The sequence below is a fragment of the Rhea americana genome, unplaced genomic scaffold (assembly GCF_003343005.1).
Source record: "Rhea americana isolate MKP2758 unplaced genomic scaffold, rheAme1 scaffold_10, whole genome shotgun sequence".
Classification (NCBI taxonomy): Eukaryota; Metazoa; Chordata; class Aves; order Rheiformes; family Rheidae; genus Rhea; species Rhea americana.
In genome coordinates, this window is record NW_028185039.1 from 2,521,312 (window position 1) to 2,543,193 (window position 21,882).

The 21,882-nt window shown below is 37.9% G+C and overlaps 1 protein-coding gene across 2 annotated transcripts in view; it reads left to right on the forward strand.

Annotated features, from left to right (window-relative positions):
* Nucleotides 1–21,882, forward strand: part of PRKAR1B (protein kinase cAMP-dependent type I regulatory subunit beta) — a 97,980-nt gene that overhangs the window by 13,582 nt on the left and 62,516 nt on the right. For both annotated transcript variants that reach the window (XM_085301586.1, XM_085301578.1), the window contains exon 4: nucleotides 1,577–1,668. In XM_085301586.1, the coding sequence (XP_085157712.1) occupies nucleotides 1,577–1,668 (92 nt within the window). The remainder of the gene's footprint in view (nucleotides 1–1,576; nucleotides 1,669–21,882) is intronic.

Below are 21,882 nucleotides of genomic sequence, written 5' to 3' on the forward strand. Positions count from 1 at the left end.
CTGTAAGGAATATAGAACTATCATTGGGAGTTTTTTGTCTCAGTGCTTCATCTTCTGCCATCAGCAAATGAATCCATGATGTTGCAGATGTGTGTTTGTTGCAGAGATTTCTGGAATATAGAAATAAAGGGAGATGCAGGGAGGACAAATTATGAAACTAATTTTAAATATGTAAAAATCAAGGCAAGGATTGTATTAGACTGATGGATTTCTAGATAATAGACAGCCAGGAACGATCACTGGCTTGAATTCAGGTGTTGGATAGAAATACATCTGGGTTGTAAGCCAGTTCAAAAGACCCCTTGAAGGGTTGAGCAGTAAGATGTATAGTGCTAATAGCAGTGCAATGAGTTATGTCACTTAGAGAAAATCAAAGGGGATTTAACTTTTCGATCTGAATAAACATCAGACATGTTTCCATTTTGAAGGAGCACAGAAAAAGATCCCGATGGAGGGTTATTTGATTGCTTCATTCCTAACAGTAGAGAAAGCACTATTTATCAATACATCCAACAGCCTGTAGTTACTAACTTAACAGCATAGGAATCTTGCTGTAAAGGTGATCGCTGCACAKTCTCTTCAAGCAGATAGTTACTTAAAAGAGAGAGATAAAACATGATCAGGTGATTCTCCCTGACTTTTAATAGTCAATAATAAAACTGTTAACATCTGCTTAAGTAGCATGTGATTTTCTTTTAAGAGGTGGTGTTGAGATTCCTTATTACTAATGTCAAAGAACATCTTTCACAAACCGTAACCTTGTTAGAAATTTTTTACATAATCACAAAGTCTCTGACTGGCAGAACAAGATGCTTGACATACACAGGAGTATTAGTGTCTTTACTAGTATCTTACATCTATTAAACCTAACGTTGCAAAAGTCTGATTTAAAAAAAAAAAGTCACCTAATTTCAAAACAAACTTCTGAATTTCTACATATATTCTGACCAAACAAATCCACACATAACAAGAGTTTTATCTTCTCCTCAATTAACAAATAAAAATGCCTCCTCACTCTCAAATGCAACTTCTTTTTTTTTGCCATGAAGCTCATGCACAAAATTTTGACTCAGGTAGGCCTCTCAGGAGTTCAGTTCCTTATACCACCACAACCATTACTAAAAAGCTTTGTGTATATAACACGTTCTTACTTTTTGCCTGAGAAATTTTGCTTATTCTTTGGCTTTAAAAATAGATTGCTTCTGATACGGTTTGGGGAGGAGAAGAATATGAAAAAGGTTTCCCTCAGTTTGAGAGATTTGAAACGAGACTACCTAGCTGCCAGTACCTGCTAATTATTTCCCCCTTTACTGTCAATGATATTTTATGGATACCTTTCTCTCCATTCACCCTGGATCTTATATTTCTTTTTCTGGTTGTCATATTGGAAAAATAAGTTCTTATCCTAACATTATCAAAACTGTAATTTATTACTTTCCTAGGGGCTTTATATTAAATTCTAGATCTGTTTCAAATCAATCTGCATCCATTATCTTGAATAAAGGAATTTTTTAGAAATTTCAAGATCTATAAAGAAATATAATTGTGTGTAATTTCCCTTCCTTTTCCCCTACAGGTTATTCCTAAGGACTATAAAACTATGACTGCTCTGGCAAAGGCCATCTCCAAGAACGTGCTGTTTGCTCATCTTGATGACAATGAACGAAGGTATGAAATGTTTTATGATTTAAAGGATCTTGTAGCATGACCTGAAGACAAGAAATTGTATTAAATTTTAATTTAGAAAGCTTCTCAGGTGATGTTTGTTTTGGGTCTGGTTTTCTTAATTATTTTCATTAATGATCTGAACGGTGGCGTAGAATGTGATTGTTGAATTTTTAGATGATACACAAAGATGAGAAGGACTGCTAGAATACTGGGAGGAGACAAGACAAGAATTCAGAATTATGTTGACAAATTGGAGACATGATCTAGTAAAAGCAGGATGGATTGGCTGTACGAAGCACAGAGAACTATGCTTAGGCAGGAAGAGCACTTGTATAACTGCAAGAAACAACAATTTTGAGGTTTTTTGATAGTCCTTTGAAAAAGGATGCAGAACTTATGGTTGATCGTGGTCTGAATGTTAGTCACTGATGTCAAGCTGTGGTGCAAAAGGCTAACATTTTACTGGGGGTGACTAAAACAGGAGAACATGCAAGACATGAGAAATGATCTTTCCTTTCTGGATGGTGCTGGAAAGATTTCAGCTGGAACACAGTGTCCCATTTTGGGCACTGCACTGCACAAGAAAAAGCAGTTGGAGAAAGTACAAAGAAGAGCAATGGGAATGATCACAGATCTAAATGACATGACTTCTAAAGGAGGAATGGGATTTGTTGGCCTGCAGAAGAAAAGTCAGGAGCAGAGGGACATGATAATAGCTTGTAATTGTGCRAGTAATGGTATATGAAGAGGAACTGAATAAACTGCTCTCTGTGCTAAGAGTGAGTAGAGTAAAGAACAACAGATATAAAATACAGTAAGAAAAAGTCAAGTCAGATACTAGGAAAAACTCTGATTGCTTGAGTAGCTTGTGGAGTCTTTACCACTTGAGGCCTTTAAGAACAGATTAGACTACTTTCTGCTAGGAACGATATAAATAGCATTAGTCCTGCCTTGCAGCAGAGGAATGGACTAAGTGATGTTATGAGGTTCTTCCAAACCCTACTTTACTGTGATTCTGTAATTACGAAGAGCAAAGATTTTGTCTACACTGGCGTTTTAGTACTGACATAACATCAGCAGTGTAATCCTTCATTGGGGCTACTTGCACATTTTTAGTCAAGCATATTCTGAAGCATGCAAATTTTGCTCCCTCTTGTGGGCATTTGCACAGTCTAATTACTATCCTAATTATTATGATATCCCATTAGCGTATAGATTACTGGAGTAATTAGGAGGGGATTAACGTCACACATTTTGTTCTAACTTTTTCACCCACAGCAGAATTCTTACGCAGTGCTACTGTAAAGTTGAGTTATACCTTTCAGATGTTAACATGACAAGCAAGAGAAGAGTAAATTTTCTGGGTGGAGAAGAGACATTTCAGTAATATATCATCAAAGTAGAGTAGAGAGAAAGAGAGAAGGAGAGGTGCTTTTTACTGCACTGTGGTGTTTGTGCATCATGGTTGTGGTGGTCTCTCCTCACCATTCCCTATGTCTCATTTACTTCCATCAGTCCGATGATCTTGTTATGAATGTGTGTAAGGAGGGAAGGAAAGGGCTTTCTACAATGTCCATTGTGTGTACTGTAGAAAGGACATGGACTATCTGTTTTGTAGTCCTCAAACTATTGCTTGGGCACGTGTCTGCTGTCTCTGCTGTTGAAAGCTTTGGAAGCCTCTTGGTTTCTGGATTCTCCACTGAGCATATTCAGCTTTATACCGTCTCCTCCTTGCTTCGAGACATGCCTAGGTGCCACATTGAAGCCTGACAGCAAGCATAACAAGCTGTTGAATCACACTGGAAGAAAAGGAACCCACAGAAARACACATGCATCCTGCTTTTGCAGACAGGATTACAGTGAACAAAGAAATTCTCAGATCTTGCTGAACTCACTCTTGACATCATACTATTGCCTTTGTTTGGTCTTGTTTGTCAAGCTGGAGTAGACTGCTGTGATCACTTCCAGTYTGCATCTGGTTGATGCAGATATGTAGTTCAACAAATAACTGGTGTATGCCTTTATTTGGGGTTCCCTATGTGCTGTCTTGTAGGAATCGTTGAAAACTTGATAAGGAAATGTCTTTTTCTGTGCTGCAGTGGTATTGGGTTTTTTTTCCAGTCCTTTCTACACTGAAGACTAGGTTGTTATTTCATTTCTTTTCATGGTCAGCCATTCTTCAAGATTTAGAAGATGTTCAGGTGAGGTGAGGATGGAGTAGCAGGGCTTTATTCCTTGTTTGTAATGAATGTCTCTTAAAATCCTCTTCTCTGAAAAGATGCTTGAATAAACCTGCTCCGTGACTGTGTAGTCCATGATGCTTATATTGCATTTGCTTCTTGACAGTTGTGAAAGTCCTTATATCTGACATGAGCACAAATTTATCAAGGCAGTGTGTGTAATACATTATCTCTGTGTCAGATATTCCATATAGTTGATTAATCTCATGAGAGGTCATGCTGAAGTTAAGGTAAATGACTATCTTTTTGCACTGGTGTTTGCAATAGTTTTGTTCAAGTTTACACTCACAGTCTTATTTTGGATAGCATCTTTTCATGGTACTATGCTTAAAAAAGGTATCTCATTTCTCTCTCTCTCTCTCACATACACACACGTGCGCGTGCACACACACTCTCTGTGATGTAAAATTATGCAGAAAAGGACTGTAAAAGAGAAGCTGTGACTTTGGTGATACTTAAAGCTACAGAGTTGGTTTACCATGCAACTATTGTCAAAATGTTCGAGAGCACCTAATAGTATAAAGGATAGTGTAGCTCTGAAAAGTGATGTAGCTGTCAACTGTATTCTGCTGGGACTTTTTATTGACTTCAGTCTTGATTAAACTCTGGAGTAATGTCCTGGTCTTCTCAAAGTCAGTGGCACAGTGCCCATTATCTTAAGTGAAAATGTGCTTTTAACTCTAAAAGTGCAGTTGTTCTCATTTGCAAAATCAGGAATGCATGGCTTTTAACTGTTTTTGCACATGTACACCTGATGCATATTTTATATGTGTCTTCCTTTGCCTACAGTTGGTATGTTTRCGTGCTGACATGTAAACTTGCTGGCAACAAAATAGCCAATTTATATTAATGTATCACAGACTCATTACCCAACATTTTTTTGAGTTAGTGAGAAACTAACAGTAAAAAGTTAAAGCAATACCAGGGCTTCACAAAACTCATTTGTTACTGTGCTTTAATAGGAATAGTTTAGCTTTGATTATTTATTAGAATACTGCACATCTAACAAAAGCATTAGACTGTATTTCTGTAAAAAATTTCTGTAAAAATGTCACAGGCAGGCTGACATCTGAAAACTTTGAGAGCTGTGGGGAAGAGAGGGATACTTTGGGGGTGAAGGGCTTAATTATAAACTAAATAGCTTAAATAGTTGCAGAGATTACATTGAAATGTGTTGTCGTGTCTATACTGTAAGCTCATATCTTTGTTTTTTACTTTGTTATTAGTCCAAACTCAACAGTTTTCTCATGGAAGCCTCATGCCTGGGTTTATATATATATAGATGTATATATATATATGTATACACATATGTATGCTTTGATTGGATTTGCTTCCCTTGTTGGGATGTGTGGTAAAGCTTGGCTCTTTCACTTTGTTTCAGGCTTTGATGCATCTACTTTGCAGTTAGGACATATCTAATGTCTGTCTGGGAGTTGAGCTTGGTTTTGGTAGTTATGTTTTGTCATACTGCAGATATGTACACTGCATTGGCACGTGTACTGACTTTCTCTCCTTCTTTCCCGGACCCCACATGACAACTTAACTGTCTCACATAATTCTGTGTTTCTTCCATGCTCTACTTCATGACATCACTCAAAAACTCTTAGAAGAGACTGCTTGAAGAGTTTTAGTAGCTTGACAGTGAAACATACTGGTTAAATTCAGATATAAGTGCAGCAAGATTTTTTGAAAAACATAGTGGTGTGAAAACATCATGCAGAAGCTGTGGAGGTGAGGATCAAGAGGACAGTTTTCCAAGGTAGTGAGTACTCTAACGACCTGCTAGTTACAATCACTGCAAGACTGGCAACCTTTTGCCTGCTTGGTCCTGACTTGGTGCTTTCAGAAACCTCATGTACATATGCACAGTCCTTCAAAACAGATTCTCGTGGGACAGCTCTGAAGGAGATCCTTGCAATATGGAACAACTTGTGGTACATAGATGACAGTGCTGTGCAGGATGTGCACTCAGAAGAGCTAAGAACTGTTCTGCAGTCTGTTCAAGTATGAACGGCTTGAGAAAAAACGTCAGTGAAGCTGGACCTACAGCCAGGTAAGATGCTTATATGCTGTCTTTCATTATCCTGGCGAAAAGTGTAATGGCAGCATTAACTAGGAGGGATTTTTGCATTATAAACATGAATTTACTTTTTATAGATGATATTCCTTGCAACTAATTGTCTTTAACTTCAGCTGAGTGCAGAAACCATCTTGTTTCACAGCTCTTCTTTTCTTCATTGCACCTGTGATCCAAGATGAAGTCCCAGTACAAAATACATTAAGTAAGCCACTGCAGATCCTTGCTTATGTATTTTTTCCTCTAGTAAAAAGAACTCAGAGATGAAATTACAAATTTGATAGATATCTTGGAAAGTAGATCTTGTAATCTGTTCATCCAAAATGCTGGTGGGAAATTACACTATTAATAACCTTCAAAGTTATTAATAACCTCTAAGGTGGCCTGTGCTATTGATTCTAATGGCTAAACAAAGTGAAGAAGTTCCTTGCTGATCTTGCATCTGCTGCTTCGAACATGATCTCATGGTTCAGGTCCAGCAGTGCTCCTAACAGGCGTAATTCTGAAGTCTATTAGAGTTCGTGTAAACTTTCCTTTTGGTATGGGACGCCTGAGAATTTAACATATGGTAGAAATTAGCAAGGCAAGGGTGCATTGTATTGATGCTATCTCTGCTTTATTTTTGTTGAGTCAGCAGCAATGAATGATTTCTGTCTATGCAGAGACCGAATTACACCCTTAGCTTTGCAACATTTTATTTCCTGTCCCACTATTGAATTTCCAGTGAATTAACAACCTCTAAGGCTTCCTGGTTGTGAAATTGTGTGTAAAGTCAGAACTGGACTCCYCAAACAGAACAAGAGGCTAGTCTGATCATTCTGATCTCTTCTAACTTGGCAATGTAGCTAGCAAGAATTTTTTATCATTTCAGCATGTAATACTTGACACGCACAAGTTTGGCTTTGCTGTGATGTTGAACAGTAAGGGGGAAAGAGAAGAAAGAGATTTTTTTTCATTTTTCCTCTGTGGATAAAAATAAAAGTTATTTTTTCATCATTTCACTGATAGGATATTCAGTCTTTACTGGACAGAGGCAGCCACTGAGAACTGTGGCCTGAAGGAGGGAACTGAGAAGGTTCAGAGGTGATCTGCTGTGAGAACAGGAATTGGACCCAGAGTTGACAGTAGCCAAGAAGGAGGAGAAAGAAGCTTAACTCAAGAATGACCAGTGGATGAGAGAATAGATTGAGAACAGCAGGACTGTCAGTCTTKGCTCCAGGTCATCATCAGTGCCTGACTGCTCTGCTGTCAGTCAGGAGCCACATTTCATATCCCAGTTCAGAAGCCTGGCAGATTCCTAACCACGCAGAAGAACGAGAATGGGTAGATGTTGACTGTATTTATATGTAAACACTATGTTAAACTTGTTCATCAAGGAGTAAGGAGGATTGGTAGTTATTTAAAATGCCATTCCATTAATTATGACACTCCACARTTAGCACTTAAGTTAATAGCACAGTTTTTACAAGCATTTGATCTTCGTTACTTGTATACAGGCAGCTGCAATGACCACAATAACTTTCGAAATACTTTTATGTATTTTATTACTTGGATTAATAATAAATTGGTTTGTTTAAAAGTATACTGGTGTGAAAGTGCTTTGGAAAGAAGAGTTAGGAGACTATTAAATGCTAATGATACTAAAATTGTACTCTTTTTGTGAAGTCATAAAAATGCATGCAACAACAAGTGAACATAACAGTAGATATTTATTACAGCAATACACAGCATTGTATTTACTCATGTGTTGCCTACATGACAAAGGTATGAGAATAAAGGGTATTTTTTTTTAATTTTCTTTGCTTATTGGGGCCCAAACATATTGATTAAAATTGACACTTGGACTGGGTACGTGGATCAATGAAGAGTTGTTCTCAAAGAAAAATTCTTACTCGTCTCTGAACATCCTTCCAGACATATTGGAGGGCACACACTACAACGATACTGTGGATAGGACTGGAGACAAGGCACCTTAATAGTGTTGTAGATATCGTCTTGCCCTTAGCATTTCAGAAAAATACGACCTTCCTACAAATACATTTTAATTTCTGCAATGTGGTCTGCAATTCAGGTTGTCTTGTAAGCCATGATTGGTGGCTCAGTGGGGTCCTACAGAAATATTATATATAGACATGCTATTTGAAAGACATTAGGGCCCAAAGTCAGATTTCCTTGGTGCTGAGACACTAACATTCTTAAAAATGTATTAAGAATTGCCGTATAGGTGAAATGAATAATCATATGCTTGTGTCCCTTGAAGACAAAACTAGTTAGGCTTAAAACAGAGTTAGACTTAGATTTTACAAGCTGAATGTAAACTAGACATGTGGAATTAATTTCTACTGGTAAGGGTACTTAAATAGATTGTAGAATGTGTAGAACAGGTTAGACAAATTCTTTCAATATAGATTTAATTCTCTGGTTGGGAGAACAGAAGTCTCTTAGCTCTATTGTAATTTTTGGATCCTTGGTGGAGACAATAGAGTATTCCTCTCTGTTTACATCAATATTTTCTATATTTGAGGGGTTATTGCTTCTCACATTTGCTTTCTCAGGTGGGTGAATCCAATCCTCTCCATCTTCCTTTGCAGACCAGGTTTCTCAGGCTGCTGATCACTTTTGTTATCCTTCTCAACTTTCTTTATTTGGTCCACCTCTTTCTAGTTTGTTTATATTTTTCACAGCAACAGGATATTATTGACTCCTACTTAGTATGGGATTGCTGTAGTCATTGGATTCTTTTCTGCAGAAGTGCTGCCTTGGCAGTCAGATTTCATTGGATATTTGTGCTGTTAATTTTTGCTACCCAAATATAACACGTGGCACATATGCCACTATTGAAAGTGAATCTGTTTTCTCTGACTATTTGTTTGATTTGTAATTGTTCCTAATCCTGTTTGCTGAAGACCTTGCAGCTCCTTTGCAGCTAGGTATTGTCTTCAAATTCAGAAAAYGCGCTTTTTTCCATCATTCAGGTTATTATGTGTATACTGGAACAAATACCCAAGTCTTCCATCTAATATGAGAAGAGTGGTTTTCCATAGCTAAGAGATGATTTTTTGTTATTTTTCCCGATGAACGCGTATTAAAATATTTTTGAAACTTCTCGTGATTAGTGAATATCGAAGATATTATTACTGCTATAAGCTATATTTACTTCTTTATAATATGACATTTTATTAAAACACTGGCTACAGGCCAGCTGGAAAGCTTCATGTACGTGGAAGAAACCTAAGACGGCCCCATTCAGGAGCAAAATATTTAACAAACAGGATGCCACAGCTATGACATATTCATTACACATCCTGTATTTTCCTTGTATTTATAACTTGACTCTTTTGTTAAAAACTGAATTCACATAGATCTAGATTCTATATGTGGTTCATGCCTAAACTGATGCAGAAGAGTGCAAGAAAATTTCCCTTTCCATGATACTGCATTATTATTATTTCTGTAGTTCCTGGAGCTGTATTGTGCTAAAACCACATGGACGTTTAAGGAGGATATTTACTTTGCCTGCTGTAGGCATCTAAGCTGGCTGCTGCTCAAAACACCTAAGTTAGGAGCCTCAGGGTATGGTTTTACAATTTATTTAAGCCAAATTACTCTGAACTGCTACCAAAAGAGGAAGTAACACAGTTATTGCCAAGCCTTGGCTGCACATTCTTATTGCTGTTCTTGTGCTGGCACTGGCAGTTGTGTGGCCAGGGTTAGCCAGATCAGCTCTCTGACAGCTGATCTCCCCCCAGCTCCTACCTGGCGGCAGAAATACTTTTGCTAGCCTAAGGGAGGCAGTGGAAACATGCAGCTGAGAGACGAGGGCAGGCCAGGACCACCCCTTTTGGCAGCAGCAGCAGCAACTGGAATCAAATTAAGTGAGGGCAAAGCTGCCACCTTTAGTTCCCATAGTAGTCAAAGGACAAAGTCAGATGATTGAAATAGATAGTGTGAATAYCCCTATAACGAGCAATTGTTCCTGGCCAAGAATGCTCAAAAAATAAAGAAATAAGCCAGTCAGAAGGTGAGAGATGCAAAAGAGAATAAAATGTGAGAGAAATTACACAGCAGAGGATGGCAAAGCCAGAAGACTTTGCTGACTCAGTAGTGTAGCTTCTCTGTGTTATATTTTTTATATAATCAAAGAATTGAAGGGTCTTCTTCCCTCTCCTTTTTGGGAGTAGCAACAGAGAGAGGAGAAAGATGAGAGCATCATCCCAATTCACTTTGTACGGGTGCGCAGAGGAGTAGGCTGCATTTTATGAAGGCTGGTAGAGATGTCCAATCTGTGCTCARATTCTGGGAGGTGGTCAGCAGATGGTGGGAATTTGGGTGCAGAGGAAATGTGCATGTGCAAATTTATATATATACCTACATATGTATAATTTGGGGCATATATATATACAGGAAGAGAGAGATGCATCCTCCAAAGTACTGTCCCTTGATGGTTATTGGTAGCAAGCACGATCTGATTGTATGTACTCATGCATTTAAAGTGGATCTGTGGCATTTCTGAGGTCTTGTGAAATGATTTAAATGGTTCATAATTCCATTCTAAAGATGACGTTAGGAAAGCTGAAAGCAGCAGGTGGCCTGCTTGGAAGAGAATGAATCTTCAGCCCTGCACTGAATCTTCCCTTTTATTAGAGGGTGCTAGCATTTTACGTAAGGCTACTGAGACCAGTCAYTGTTTTTATTTAAATAGTATTGTTTTAACACAGCAATCTCAATAAGGATGAAGATACTGTGATTATTTGGCTTGTAGCCAAGTTTTAAATATTTGGTGTTCAAGAGACTGGTGCAAAAACTTCTCTTCTGTATGGGAGAAAGACTTTATTCTAATGCTCAGTCATATTAGATATTTAGCCTGTCCTTTGAATTGTACCTGTAAGCAACCAAGGTCTTCTCTCAAACAAGCCAAAGCATACTAAACAAAAGCTTTCTCTGGGTAATATAGCACAGTATTGTGCAGGTAAACTATCTGGCAATCCAGCTTTTCTTTGTGCCTTTTTTGCCTTGTTTATGGCCTTGATTCAGCATGGTATTTAGAAGTGCGTGTTTAACTCTTAAGTGTGAGTTGTTCCATTGACTTGATAGGGATGTCAAAGGAACTACTCGTGTGTTTAAATTAAAGCACTTTCAGTCTTGCTGAATTGGAGCTTGCCAATGAGGAATACTACTTAAAACTAGAAAAAGTTATGGTTTTGGAGACAACAGTCATCTGGCAGCAGAGATGGAAATGAAATCAGGTAGAATTGCCCAGCCATTTGGAAAATAAGTGATCCAATTCTCCATTCAAGGATTAGCAATGAATTTAACACTGACTTTATTTTCCAGTACATCCATCTCCTTTACCCAAGAAGTATTGTCTTTAATTACCATTGTGGTGCCTGCAGGCAGCTGTCTTTAAATTAGTTATTCAAAATTCTCTCGGCAGTCATCTGGAGACTGTATCTGCTTTGCTCTCYGCCCTTTTACAGCAGTCTGATAGCATACGTACTTTGTGTAAGAGAGACCTTTTTGTGATGTCAAAATTTTGGCCTGGTAATAGGTTATTCTCTTAAACATAGCTATAAGCGTACATGTTTGGTATTCACGGATATTTTTATCCTTAGAAATGAATACTGTCAGTTTGTAGATTTTAGAGGTTGTGGTTTACCCTCGGTGTTTGGTTAGGCTGTGTGTATTCTTTATCACGCATACTAATGGCACCATTCCTGATGGGAATTATCTTTAAATCTGTATGAAATAGTGGCTTACATATGGCAGTATATCATCCATTCTGAAAAAGAGGGTTAAAGTGGAGAAATAATTTACCTAATTCTTCTTTAGAATAAATGGCCTGAGACAAATAAAATTCATGCATACACATGAAAAAATCTTGAGTCTAAAGCTTATCTTTATCTCTACATAYGTAAAGTAGAAAAATTAAGACTATTTACTGCTGAATCTAACACCCATGTAAGATCTTTCTAAAGGTCTGGTATGTATTACTGTGCTTTTGTGTGCTTTTTTTTACACAACAGTTAGCTGGCAGTGGTTCTGAAAATGTATTTCTCAATGTTAAGGCTTTCCAGAATTAAACACAAAGGTTGAGTAAAGGAATATCCKCTCTTCTCAGCAAGTTTTTGTCTTTTGCCTCAGAAGAGCTAGAAGCTTGTCAGGAGCAGTAATTCRTCTTTGTGCATGGAAGAACAATGGTTTATTTCAAGTAAAGCTCTTCRAAATGATGCTTACTTTTTTGTTTCAGAAAGGTTGTAGATAACCTGTCAACAGTTACTCCTACTCTAATAAGTCTCGATTAAGTGACTGATTCTGCAACTTTCCACATCTTCCAAAGCCTGCMTGTCTTCAAGTGGGAGTGTTACCGGTACTAGTACTGGAGGATCAACTGTATGACTAAGTAGCTTAGTTATGCTTTTAGAACAGAATCTTCAAAGAGCTTAAAGGAACTAGGTATTCACACTGACTGAGATATAGTGGAAAGTGAAAATTTAATTCCTATTAAGTTCTCTTGAAAATCCCCATCTTTTATTCTGAGCGTTTAGACCTATAGATTGATATTACACGATGACATCTGCTTAGCAGCACCACCTTTGGAAAGAAAGAAAAAAAGAAACTGACCTAATTAAAACATTTTTTTTTGTAATACTATGGCATTTAGTGTTATAGAAATAGAAGGTTTAGCTTAGCAACCAGATGAAATTTCTCCGTCATTCCAGTGCACTTAKTGGAAATACTGAGTATAAGTTAATTTGTCTGTTAGTCTCCTAATTCTGTTTTAATGAAAAAAAAAATCTGACAAACCCAAACAATGWTTTAGTTCTTGTTTTACAAGTTCTTTACTAAAGGCTTTGACTTGAACTACATTGCATGTTGTGAGGTAACAGCTGGTCTATCATTGTCTTTGCAAAAAAGTAACAGTTGCTAAGATTTCAAGAAACAAAGATGGTCTTTGAATCAACTGGAACAGCTGTAAGAGACTGTCACACCATGCACTGTCAGCTGCTAAATTCAGATATTCAGACTGACCGAAACGGAATACTTTAACCCTTTGGCAGCATCAGATTCTTCTTCTCTCCTATTTTCTTCTTCCTCTTTTTTTTTAAGAATGTCAGAAAATGGATTTTTTTTTCATTTTGCCTATTGCTTTCAGAAAAAAAAATCACTTTCATTGTAGGGATTTTACTTCTTTACTCATCTTCCCCTTATAAGCCGTATGAAAACATGTTTGGTGACTGATGAAATTTTCATCAGAAAGGTGTAACAAGCTTTAATGCACTACTCTATGTAGTGCGTTAATTAGAAAATAGAATAGTATGTATTGGTATCTGGAAAACAGCATCACACACTACTTCAAGGCACTCAGCATCTTTCCAGTTTTGTGTGCACAGAGTGTATTTAGCCTAGCAAAGTAGAATAAAARGTGAGTTGATCACGGTCTTGAAGAGAAAGATGGGTGATAATAAAGGTCTCTTTAACAGACAGAAGCATGTGGGATCCAAGGCTGGTGACTGAAGCTGGGCAAATTCAGATCGGAAAAGTTTAGTTTTCATTTTTTAAAGTAATCAGGGAACTGGTCCATAATCTAAATTAGCTCTGGATGTGGCAGATTTTCCACTGCTTGAAGTCTTCAGATCAGGCTTGGCTCTCCACTGTTGCTAGTTTTTACAGTGTTTTCTTAAGTAAGTGCTCCAGAATATGGAGAGTTTTTTTCAAACATGGCAACAGATGAGGACATGAACTTTTATTTCACTTAGTGAAGAGTCAGCACCCACCTCCTGTGAATAAAACACTTGGAAATACGACTTTTGTATGCCTGAAAGACAAGCTCTTATAGCTTGGGGCCTGACTGTGATTTTTGGATGCCTGAAATAGGCACATATTGGGTATCTTCCTGAACTATTGTTTTAGTTCAATTACAAATGATTGGCTATTATTCAGGAGCCTCTGAATCAARTTCTGTAATCTGTGTTAGACACTATCAAGAAGGCTGTTGTTTTAACATCTGCTTATTGTTTGGCTTTTASTGCTGCACATCTCAGTTGATGCTACTGCTAAGGTAGAACGTGAAACCTCTGGCAAGTGGTACCCTGAGCCCTCTCCTTGCCTTTTGCAGGTTGCTTGCGTGACTGTATCATCGGCCTGATGTCTCAGCACTGCAGGTTGATTTTCCTTGTGCAAAGAGCCGTGCTTGTTAAAACTTGCTCCCTAAGTTATTTGCTTCAGTATTTCAAGCTAGTGCTTAGTGGTGGCTTCTTATTAAGAGAAAAATTTTTTGCTGATCACATAYAATCTTTCTTGTGTCCTTTATTAGGCTTCTAGGCCCTGATACTGCAACATCTGAGTAACTAAAAGGTTTGCTATTATGGTCAATGTTTGCAGGATCAATTTTAGTTTATTCTTCTGTTTGTGGATGTGGCAGCCTGAAAAAAGTAGATTAGTATCATGACTCCAGAGGATTTGAAAGTGCTTTGCTAACATGAAAGAATGTCCTACAAAAAAGACCATCAAATACAGACTTATTTTGCAGACGTGATAATTGAGGTAAGCGGAGTAAACTGCACAATCTTGAGCTTTAATTCTTGTTAGCCGGAAAGCACTTTACTCTCCTGAGTGTGTTTTATATTTACAGTTATCATAAGGCCTGTGTAAGGCTAGACCTCCCGACATCAAGCTCTACCTTTTCAGTGAAACACTAAGTTTTTTTTTCATTAAGACTAATTCCACCTAGGTTTCCACATCTTGTTTTTTAATATGTCTGATATTTTCTGAGATYTATTCATTATGAAAAATCTGTTGTATAAGAATTAAAAAGACAGGGATAAACAATAGAGACAAAACAAGATATACTTTCARATTTAATTTGCTCATATTTTAATATTTAAAAGATTTATAAGAAGACTTTGCTTCTGCATTTTAAATGTTTGTTTTTTTCCTCCTGTTCCTTCTCCGGTTGATAAACTTTGGTCCAAGCCCTTTACTAACAAAGGAACATCATGATCTTATGAGGTGAATGGGAATTACTTTCTCATAGTCAGAAGCAGACTGTGGCCTCCTAGTAATTCCCAGAACAGCCAACTGAACCTTCACCATGATAGAATGGATTTGTTATATTAAAATATTGTAGCACTGCCATAAGTCCAAGTCCTGACAATTTCATCACTGCAGTTGACCTGTGCTCCTTTTACAGTTGCTTTCTGCAATGTACTTAGAACATCAATGCAGATTTTTCATTGGTTTTAGAAGTTTGATTTAAAATAGTGATTTGACATAAGTTATGTTTTATCCAAGTTTACTCGCTGTTCCTTAATGGTATGTCACGTGTTGTGTTTCCTCTTTTACTTACTAAATCCTTTATTTTAATTAAAACTTATTTCAAGAATATGAAATTATTGTTTTAGTATTAGAACACACAGCTTGATTCCTTGACAAGCTGACAAGAGCTTTGCAGCACTTTGCAGAAACAGTCCTTCCTAATCAAAACTGCCTTTGGGAATGTCAGTCAGTTTACCCTGAAACTTCAATACTAAAATATAGCTGAAATAAAGCTGCTCAGGCAATATGTTGTGGCAGCTGGGACTTAAACCTCTCCTTTTCAACTCAGCCCCCCCCTCTGATACCGACAGTGTCACAGAGCCGGAGCAGGGAAACGTGCCTTTTCAATGTCTGATTGCTTGCATATCCTAATCGAGTTCTTCATAGATTTCAATGTGTACAAAGTTTCCTTTCTACATGTTATACCATATTAATATAATAAAATATTRATAATATTAATATGTATTAATGTAATGGTAAGTAAATTGTGTTTAGAATAAAATAAATTAATCAACCAATTCAGTGTACTTTAGGACCTTCCTTCTGTTGCAAGGTTCATTCACTGGTTTCTAAGCGTTTTCATTTACTGTACTTTTTGGCTTTGAGACTTCCTTCTTCTTATGGTTTAGGATTTTAGCCAAATTCAGCACTTGAAATCTGATCTTCACTTTAATTTGTTCTGTGCAGATTGTTTTTAATTACCTGGGCTATGTATCATTATATCATAAAATTTAGATTTCTTTTGCAGCAACTCCTCTTAAAAAATTGCCTGCCAAATACTGTTATTGTGAATATGAATGATTTATATTTAGAATAGCTTCATTTTCAAATGCTGTTTTCATGGAAAACAAGGTCTGGTTGTGTGGGAACAATGGAGAATCTGCAAACAGCTCTAATAGGTACAGATTCTTTCTTCTTTCTAATACTTGGCTTTATAAAATGGATTAGGACATGAGAGATACAGAGAGAAAAAGAAAATACAGAGTTGTGTCATTCTTAGGCTCCAGAACCATATTCTTAATGCCTGTGGGTGCAATGATGAACAGTTCATGCAAAGTTTACTTAGAGTTATTTCTACTAAAGATCTCCATATTTCTTATTTATCAGCTTTATTTATTTTGCTGCTTTGCTTTAGTGCCGTAGTGACACCCTCTGGCAATGGCGGGACAGTTCTGTTTCCGTTAGGTAACGCTTTCCCAGTTGATCAGTAAGCTAACTGGGAAGGCGCTGGTGTATCCTGTGCTTCCTTCTCTCTTGGGAGTAGTTTGGCTCAAGAATAAAAATCACACAAGTGAAGATAATTAATATTGTACACAGATGTGATGGCTAATTGATACTAATTGAAGAACTTAGTAATAAGCAATGTTGGGCAGCTTGCTGCTGCCTTTTTCTGTGTGTAGGTGTGGGCGGGTGGCTTGAAAAATCTCCCCTTGCACATAAGTTAGTTTATTTACCCCAGCTGTGAGCTCTTCTCTTGTGGAGTGGTGCTCTGAGCAAAGCCTTGCTGGCAGTGGCCTGGCTGCTGGGAGGCCTGGGATTCGCGTGAGACCAGACAAGGTGACTGACCAATCCGTCCTACCTGAGAAATAAAACAGGTTTTTTTAAAATGGAAAAGCTACTGGGAGTTGTCCATCTACTGTTAATTTTGCATTTTGCATTGGTGATGCTTTTATGTGTGATGTTTTAAATGATGTTGTTCTTGGTCGCAGAATGCAARCTTCATACAGCTAAAAATTTTTCCGGGCAGTGTAGTGAGGCAGAGCGGTAAGCTGCTGAGGTACTTGGCACGTTGAGCYGGGGAGGCTAAAGTTCAGAGAACGGCTGAAGAAGCCTAAGGCCTGTTAAAATSAAGGGGATAGAGAATACTTCATGGCTTTTTTTAATAGGCAACTTCATGCATGTCTACAGGGCAAGCTATAAGGTAGTAGAGAACTGTCTACGAGGTACCTAAATGATCAAATTTGGGCAATGCAAACCGCCTGGCTGCGGCAGTGTGAGGATCCATGCAGGGTAGCGTGCTTGGCTTCTCCCCAGTGTAAACTAGCCCGCATGGAGGTTGGTGCTGCTGGACCCTTTACAGTGCTCAAGCAAAGCTGAAGGCTTTAGAAAAACTTCCAGAGACARGTAGGTAGTGGGGATTTTGAAAGGCAAACCTTAACAGAGCCGATTGCTGCGTCCCGTGCGGACTGTTTGCCCCCACTCCGGGGAATGMGCCCTCCCTGGGTCGCGGCAGGGGCTGAGTTGTCCTGGCCCGGGGCTGGGGTCTCCTGGTGAGGGCACAGCGACTTCTCAGCCAGTTAATGAAGGGTGCAGGTTTGGCCCTGCTTCTGAAAGCGGCTGTGGTGGTATCTGCCACCTGGGGTCACTGTGTTCAAGGTTATTAAAAAGGAGAAGTATAAAGTAACAAAGAAAATACAAGCAATGAAAAAAAAAATAACCCTAAAACCCTGAGGCTGAATTTTAGATTGCCATAAGTATACAAATTACTTGAAATTTTAATTGTGCATGGAAGCCTGTATTTCAATGTGTAATCAGAATTCTGCTTTAAAAAGTTGTARTTTCGTATAACGTAGGAGGGAGACTAACACAAGCACAGCACTGTCTCTTGTAGACCTTTTCATATTACAATTTGTCTTGGCTCTTCTACCTGTTGGCTAGTGCAGTGTACTACAACTGACTTTAAAAGATCTTTGTAGCTGTGTAGTTTGTGACTGAAAAATATTCAGTGGTCTTGCTGCTGGTCTCTGACTTGTTTTATGTCAGAGTCACTGCAACCATTTCAGTAGATTTTATTGTTATTTACACACACCTAAGTGAGAGCACAAGTGAGTCCAATATATATTTAGAATCTGCACCCATCTTTATAGCGTTTCTTAAGTGCACTATTATTTCAAGCTTTGTCTCAGCTAACCCCACATGATATATTATGTACCTGTGGTACCTCTTATATGCACTTTAGCTGGGTATTCAAGCTGGCAAGGCTTAATGCTGTCAAAATATGTATTTATTTTAAAACTCTTCAGAAGGTTGTGTGGGTGTAATGTTTCTACAGAGGTGCTACCCTGTGAGAGAGAGAAAGGGCTGGTTGTGCTCTGGGAAAAGAGCAGCTCTGGATGGTGCAAGGGCTGCTTCAAATCCCAGTTATCGTGGGAGCAGCATCCACAGCGTGTGCTGGTGCGAAGCAGTCCGTGCTCAGCGCTCCTCGAGAGCTGTCCGTAACATCAGCCGCGCAATTGCTGCCTGGCAGCCRGACATAGAAGGTGCTAAAGCAGTAAGGCGCTGAAACCCTTCTTCCACTTTCTCCTGCTCGCAGGTTCTTGCATRGAGCTGTAGTTAACCAAAGGCTGTATTTCTACTGCTGCACCTGGCCACTGGGTGGCCTCCGTTATATCTGTAACAGATCTGTACATCTGCGGCTTATATCTCTTTTTCTTAGCTAAATATTGTCGAAAATTCTAGGTCATGGGACATAAGATATTTTGTGCTGTTCAGGGTGTTGTTTAGTATGGAAAGTTGGTAAATGGATACTTCAGACCTTTTTTGTCATTAATGTTTGGAAAGTATGTATATAATTTGCTTAATCTCTGTTATATGTGTGCATTCATTTAGACTAGAAGTTCTTCAGTTATAGGTATAGCTGAAAGAGATAACTGTGGTGAAAAAGTGCTGCACCTGGTAATGTCTGCTCTGTAGCTTTGTGCAAATGGAAATCATACATTCTTCACCATACAGAGATTACATAGTCAGCTGCATACTGCAGAAATCCCCTGTATAAAATTTGCTCCAGTGCCTTTCCACGTAAACTTTGCGTTGCCTACACCACCTCTAAATGAAATAATTTATCATCTTTTTTTTTTTTTTTTTTTTTTTTTTTTTTAATTACAGACTCTTTAAAGCATATGTAAGTACAAAATTTTGGTTTTATGATAACCAATATTCCTTGGAGTAATTCATTATTTCTATCATCAGGAGATAAGAATCGGAACGTTATGTGTTTCTCTTACAGTGAGATACCTCCTCACAGGGGTGTCATGTTCCTGTGCACATAAATGGTAGTATATGAAGAACGTAAATTAAAATGTTATTTTGGCTGTGAAAGGTGATGAGATTAGGAAGGCATCATTAATATGCTCAGTAGTGCGAAATAATACTTTTGCATTTAGTTTCCGTGCTCTTCCTTCAGAATTCAAGTTTAGCTGAAAAATACAGCACAGCTGATTTCTCTTCACACATGTGAAAATATGTGGCTTGTGCAGTAAGGGAGAGAATCGCAGCCATTTGGGCAAGATGACACCATGTTCAGTGCGGAGACACCAGTCCCACCGTTCGATCACGTGAGCACGCCGCACAAAGCAAAAGCCAGAGCTCAGTGCCGCAACTTGCTGTTGTAGGAACTGGCAGGATTGGTCCTCCTGACACCGTGAAGCAGGAGAGCTCCCCAAGATTTCGTTACTGGTTTATTATGCTAGAGATATGTTGYTAACTGCACTTTTTCTTCTCTGTGGCCTGAGTTCTTTGGAGCACTGTTGAGGCAGAAATGGAAGATCGTCATGGATGTAAGTCAGTATTCATTAATGATGTCTAGCTGTGTTAAGTCTCAGGAGAAAGGAGAATCCTGGCTGTAAGATCTGTAGCTTGATAGAAAGATGTACAAGAAACCAGTGGATGGTAGTTACTTGATAACTGTAAAGCAAACAGTGGAAAGCTTTGTGAAGCGTATTTAAAATAATAAAACCTGACTCTTACAAGGGTAAGAAAAGTAAAATGACTGTTACCTATGTTTAACACTTCTTGGATGTTCTATGTTATTGTGATTGATGGATAAAATTACAAAGCAAATACCTGATCCTGTAAGTGGATCTATGCAAACAAGCTCCTATAATCCTGAGGAGCTCAGTGGACCTCAGTGGGAGCCACTATGAGCAGGAGGGTTAATAGTTTTAAATGAGTTCAAAAGAGCATTTAGTAGAGGAGCTGTGGACTGTAAGCAAAACAACAGAAAATACTGGAAGAATAGATTTAGGTTGCACTCTTCAGATAAGTCTTTTGTAAAAAAGTCAATAATTAGTTTTTACAAACTCCAGGAACAGTTTAAATTTAGCTACCTTTCACATTTACTGAAACTGTCACACAAAATAGGTAGATATCTAATGTGATTGAATTAATTTTTTCTTTGTTTCTGGGGTCTGCTTTTCCCTTTCCTTGTTTCTGTTGATTTAATCTCCAGGAGTGTAATCTTGCATCAGCACAACATTTCATAGATTGCAAGATTCAGGACTGTAAAAACGTATTTCCCTAAATGTCATTTTAAAACTTCCTGGTTTTTCTTTTTTTTTATTTTTTAGTACTTTTGAGTTCTTTTCTCTCTGGTTCCACTTCTGGATAGTGAGATAACCCAGCTTTGCAGTTACAGAAGTGTGAAAAGTCAAATCATAATTAAAAAAAAATAAATTAATACTGGTTTGCTTTTCTAAAATACAAATGAGATATGGGATAAGACTTGGTCGTGTCTGCTATATATGTTGATTGGCACAACCCATCTATTGCATTTGGAGATTTGGTGACTGGTATGATTCTGTGGTTATTTTTATTGAAAGCTCGGGGTTCAACTCAGTGCATATTTTTAATTCCTCATTTCAATTGTTGATTATATTTTCTGATCATTTTTGGCTCTTTTTCCCATCTCTGTCTCCTAGTATTCATAGTACTGCCATTTTATCTTTCAGTCTTAAATTTACCAGTTTTATGTTTTGGTCATTTTTCACTTTGCTTCTCCTGCTAGCCCTTGGACCCACTGCCTTACATCTCTCCCCACTTTGTAATTTTTGCTTTATTTATGGCATATGGTCAATTGCAGGAAAAAAAAATTAGCCCATGAGTTGAGAGAGGCATAAATTCTATTTTTAATCAATATTTGTCAGTTAAAATCTGATATTACCAAGTCTATTCCAAATATACATTGATAATATCTTGTACCATTTATTCTCTCTCTCTCTCTCTCTCTCTCTCTCTCTCTCTCTCTCTCTCTCTCTCTAACATTTTCATATGGCAGATGAGATGTTTCTATGAGGCCATATACATTTAAACGTACAGAAATAAAATCCGTTGACTACACCCCACTGTTTTCACACTCACCGTGTGTATGTTTACACTTATACGCGTGAGTTGCTTTTAAAGATGATCTTCTATAGGAATATCTGATAAGATATAAAACTGAAGCATGAAATCTGGGCTGATCTTTTGAGTTTTGGTTGAAGGCCAGGTGCTGGAAAATGATTTTAGTTCAGATTCAGCCAAAACCCTTAAATAAGTTTTTTTGGCAATATTTTTGAGAACAGCTGATCTTTTCACATTTTTTCCATTTGGGTTAAGAGAGTAACCAAGATGCCACTGCTGTTTGCTAACTACTAACTGTTCACTGGAGGAAAAATGGGGGGGGGGGCAACTCTTATGTATGGTACCGTAACTTTGACATCTTTGGCATTTTCCTTTAATGTATCTCAAAACTCTAGATGATAGATAATGACATTAAGGAGAGTGAGTTGAAGTTAATTGAAAGCATTGCTTATTAGATTTGGAAGA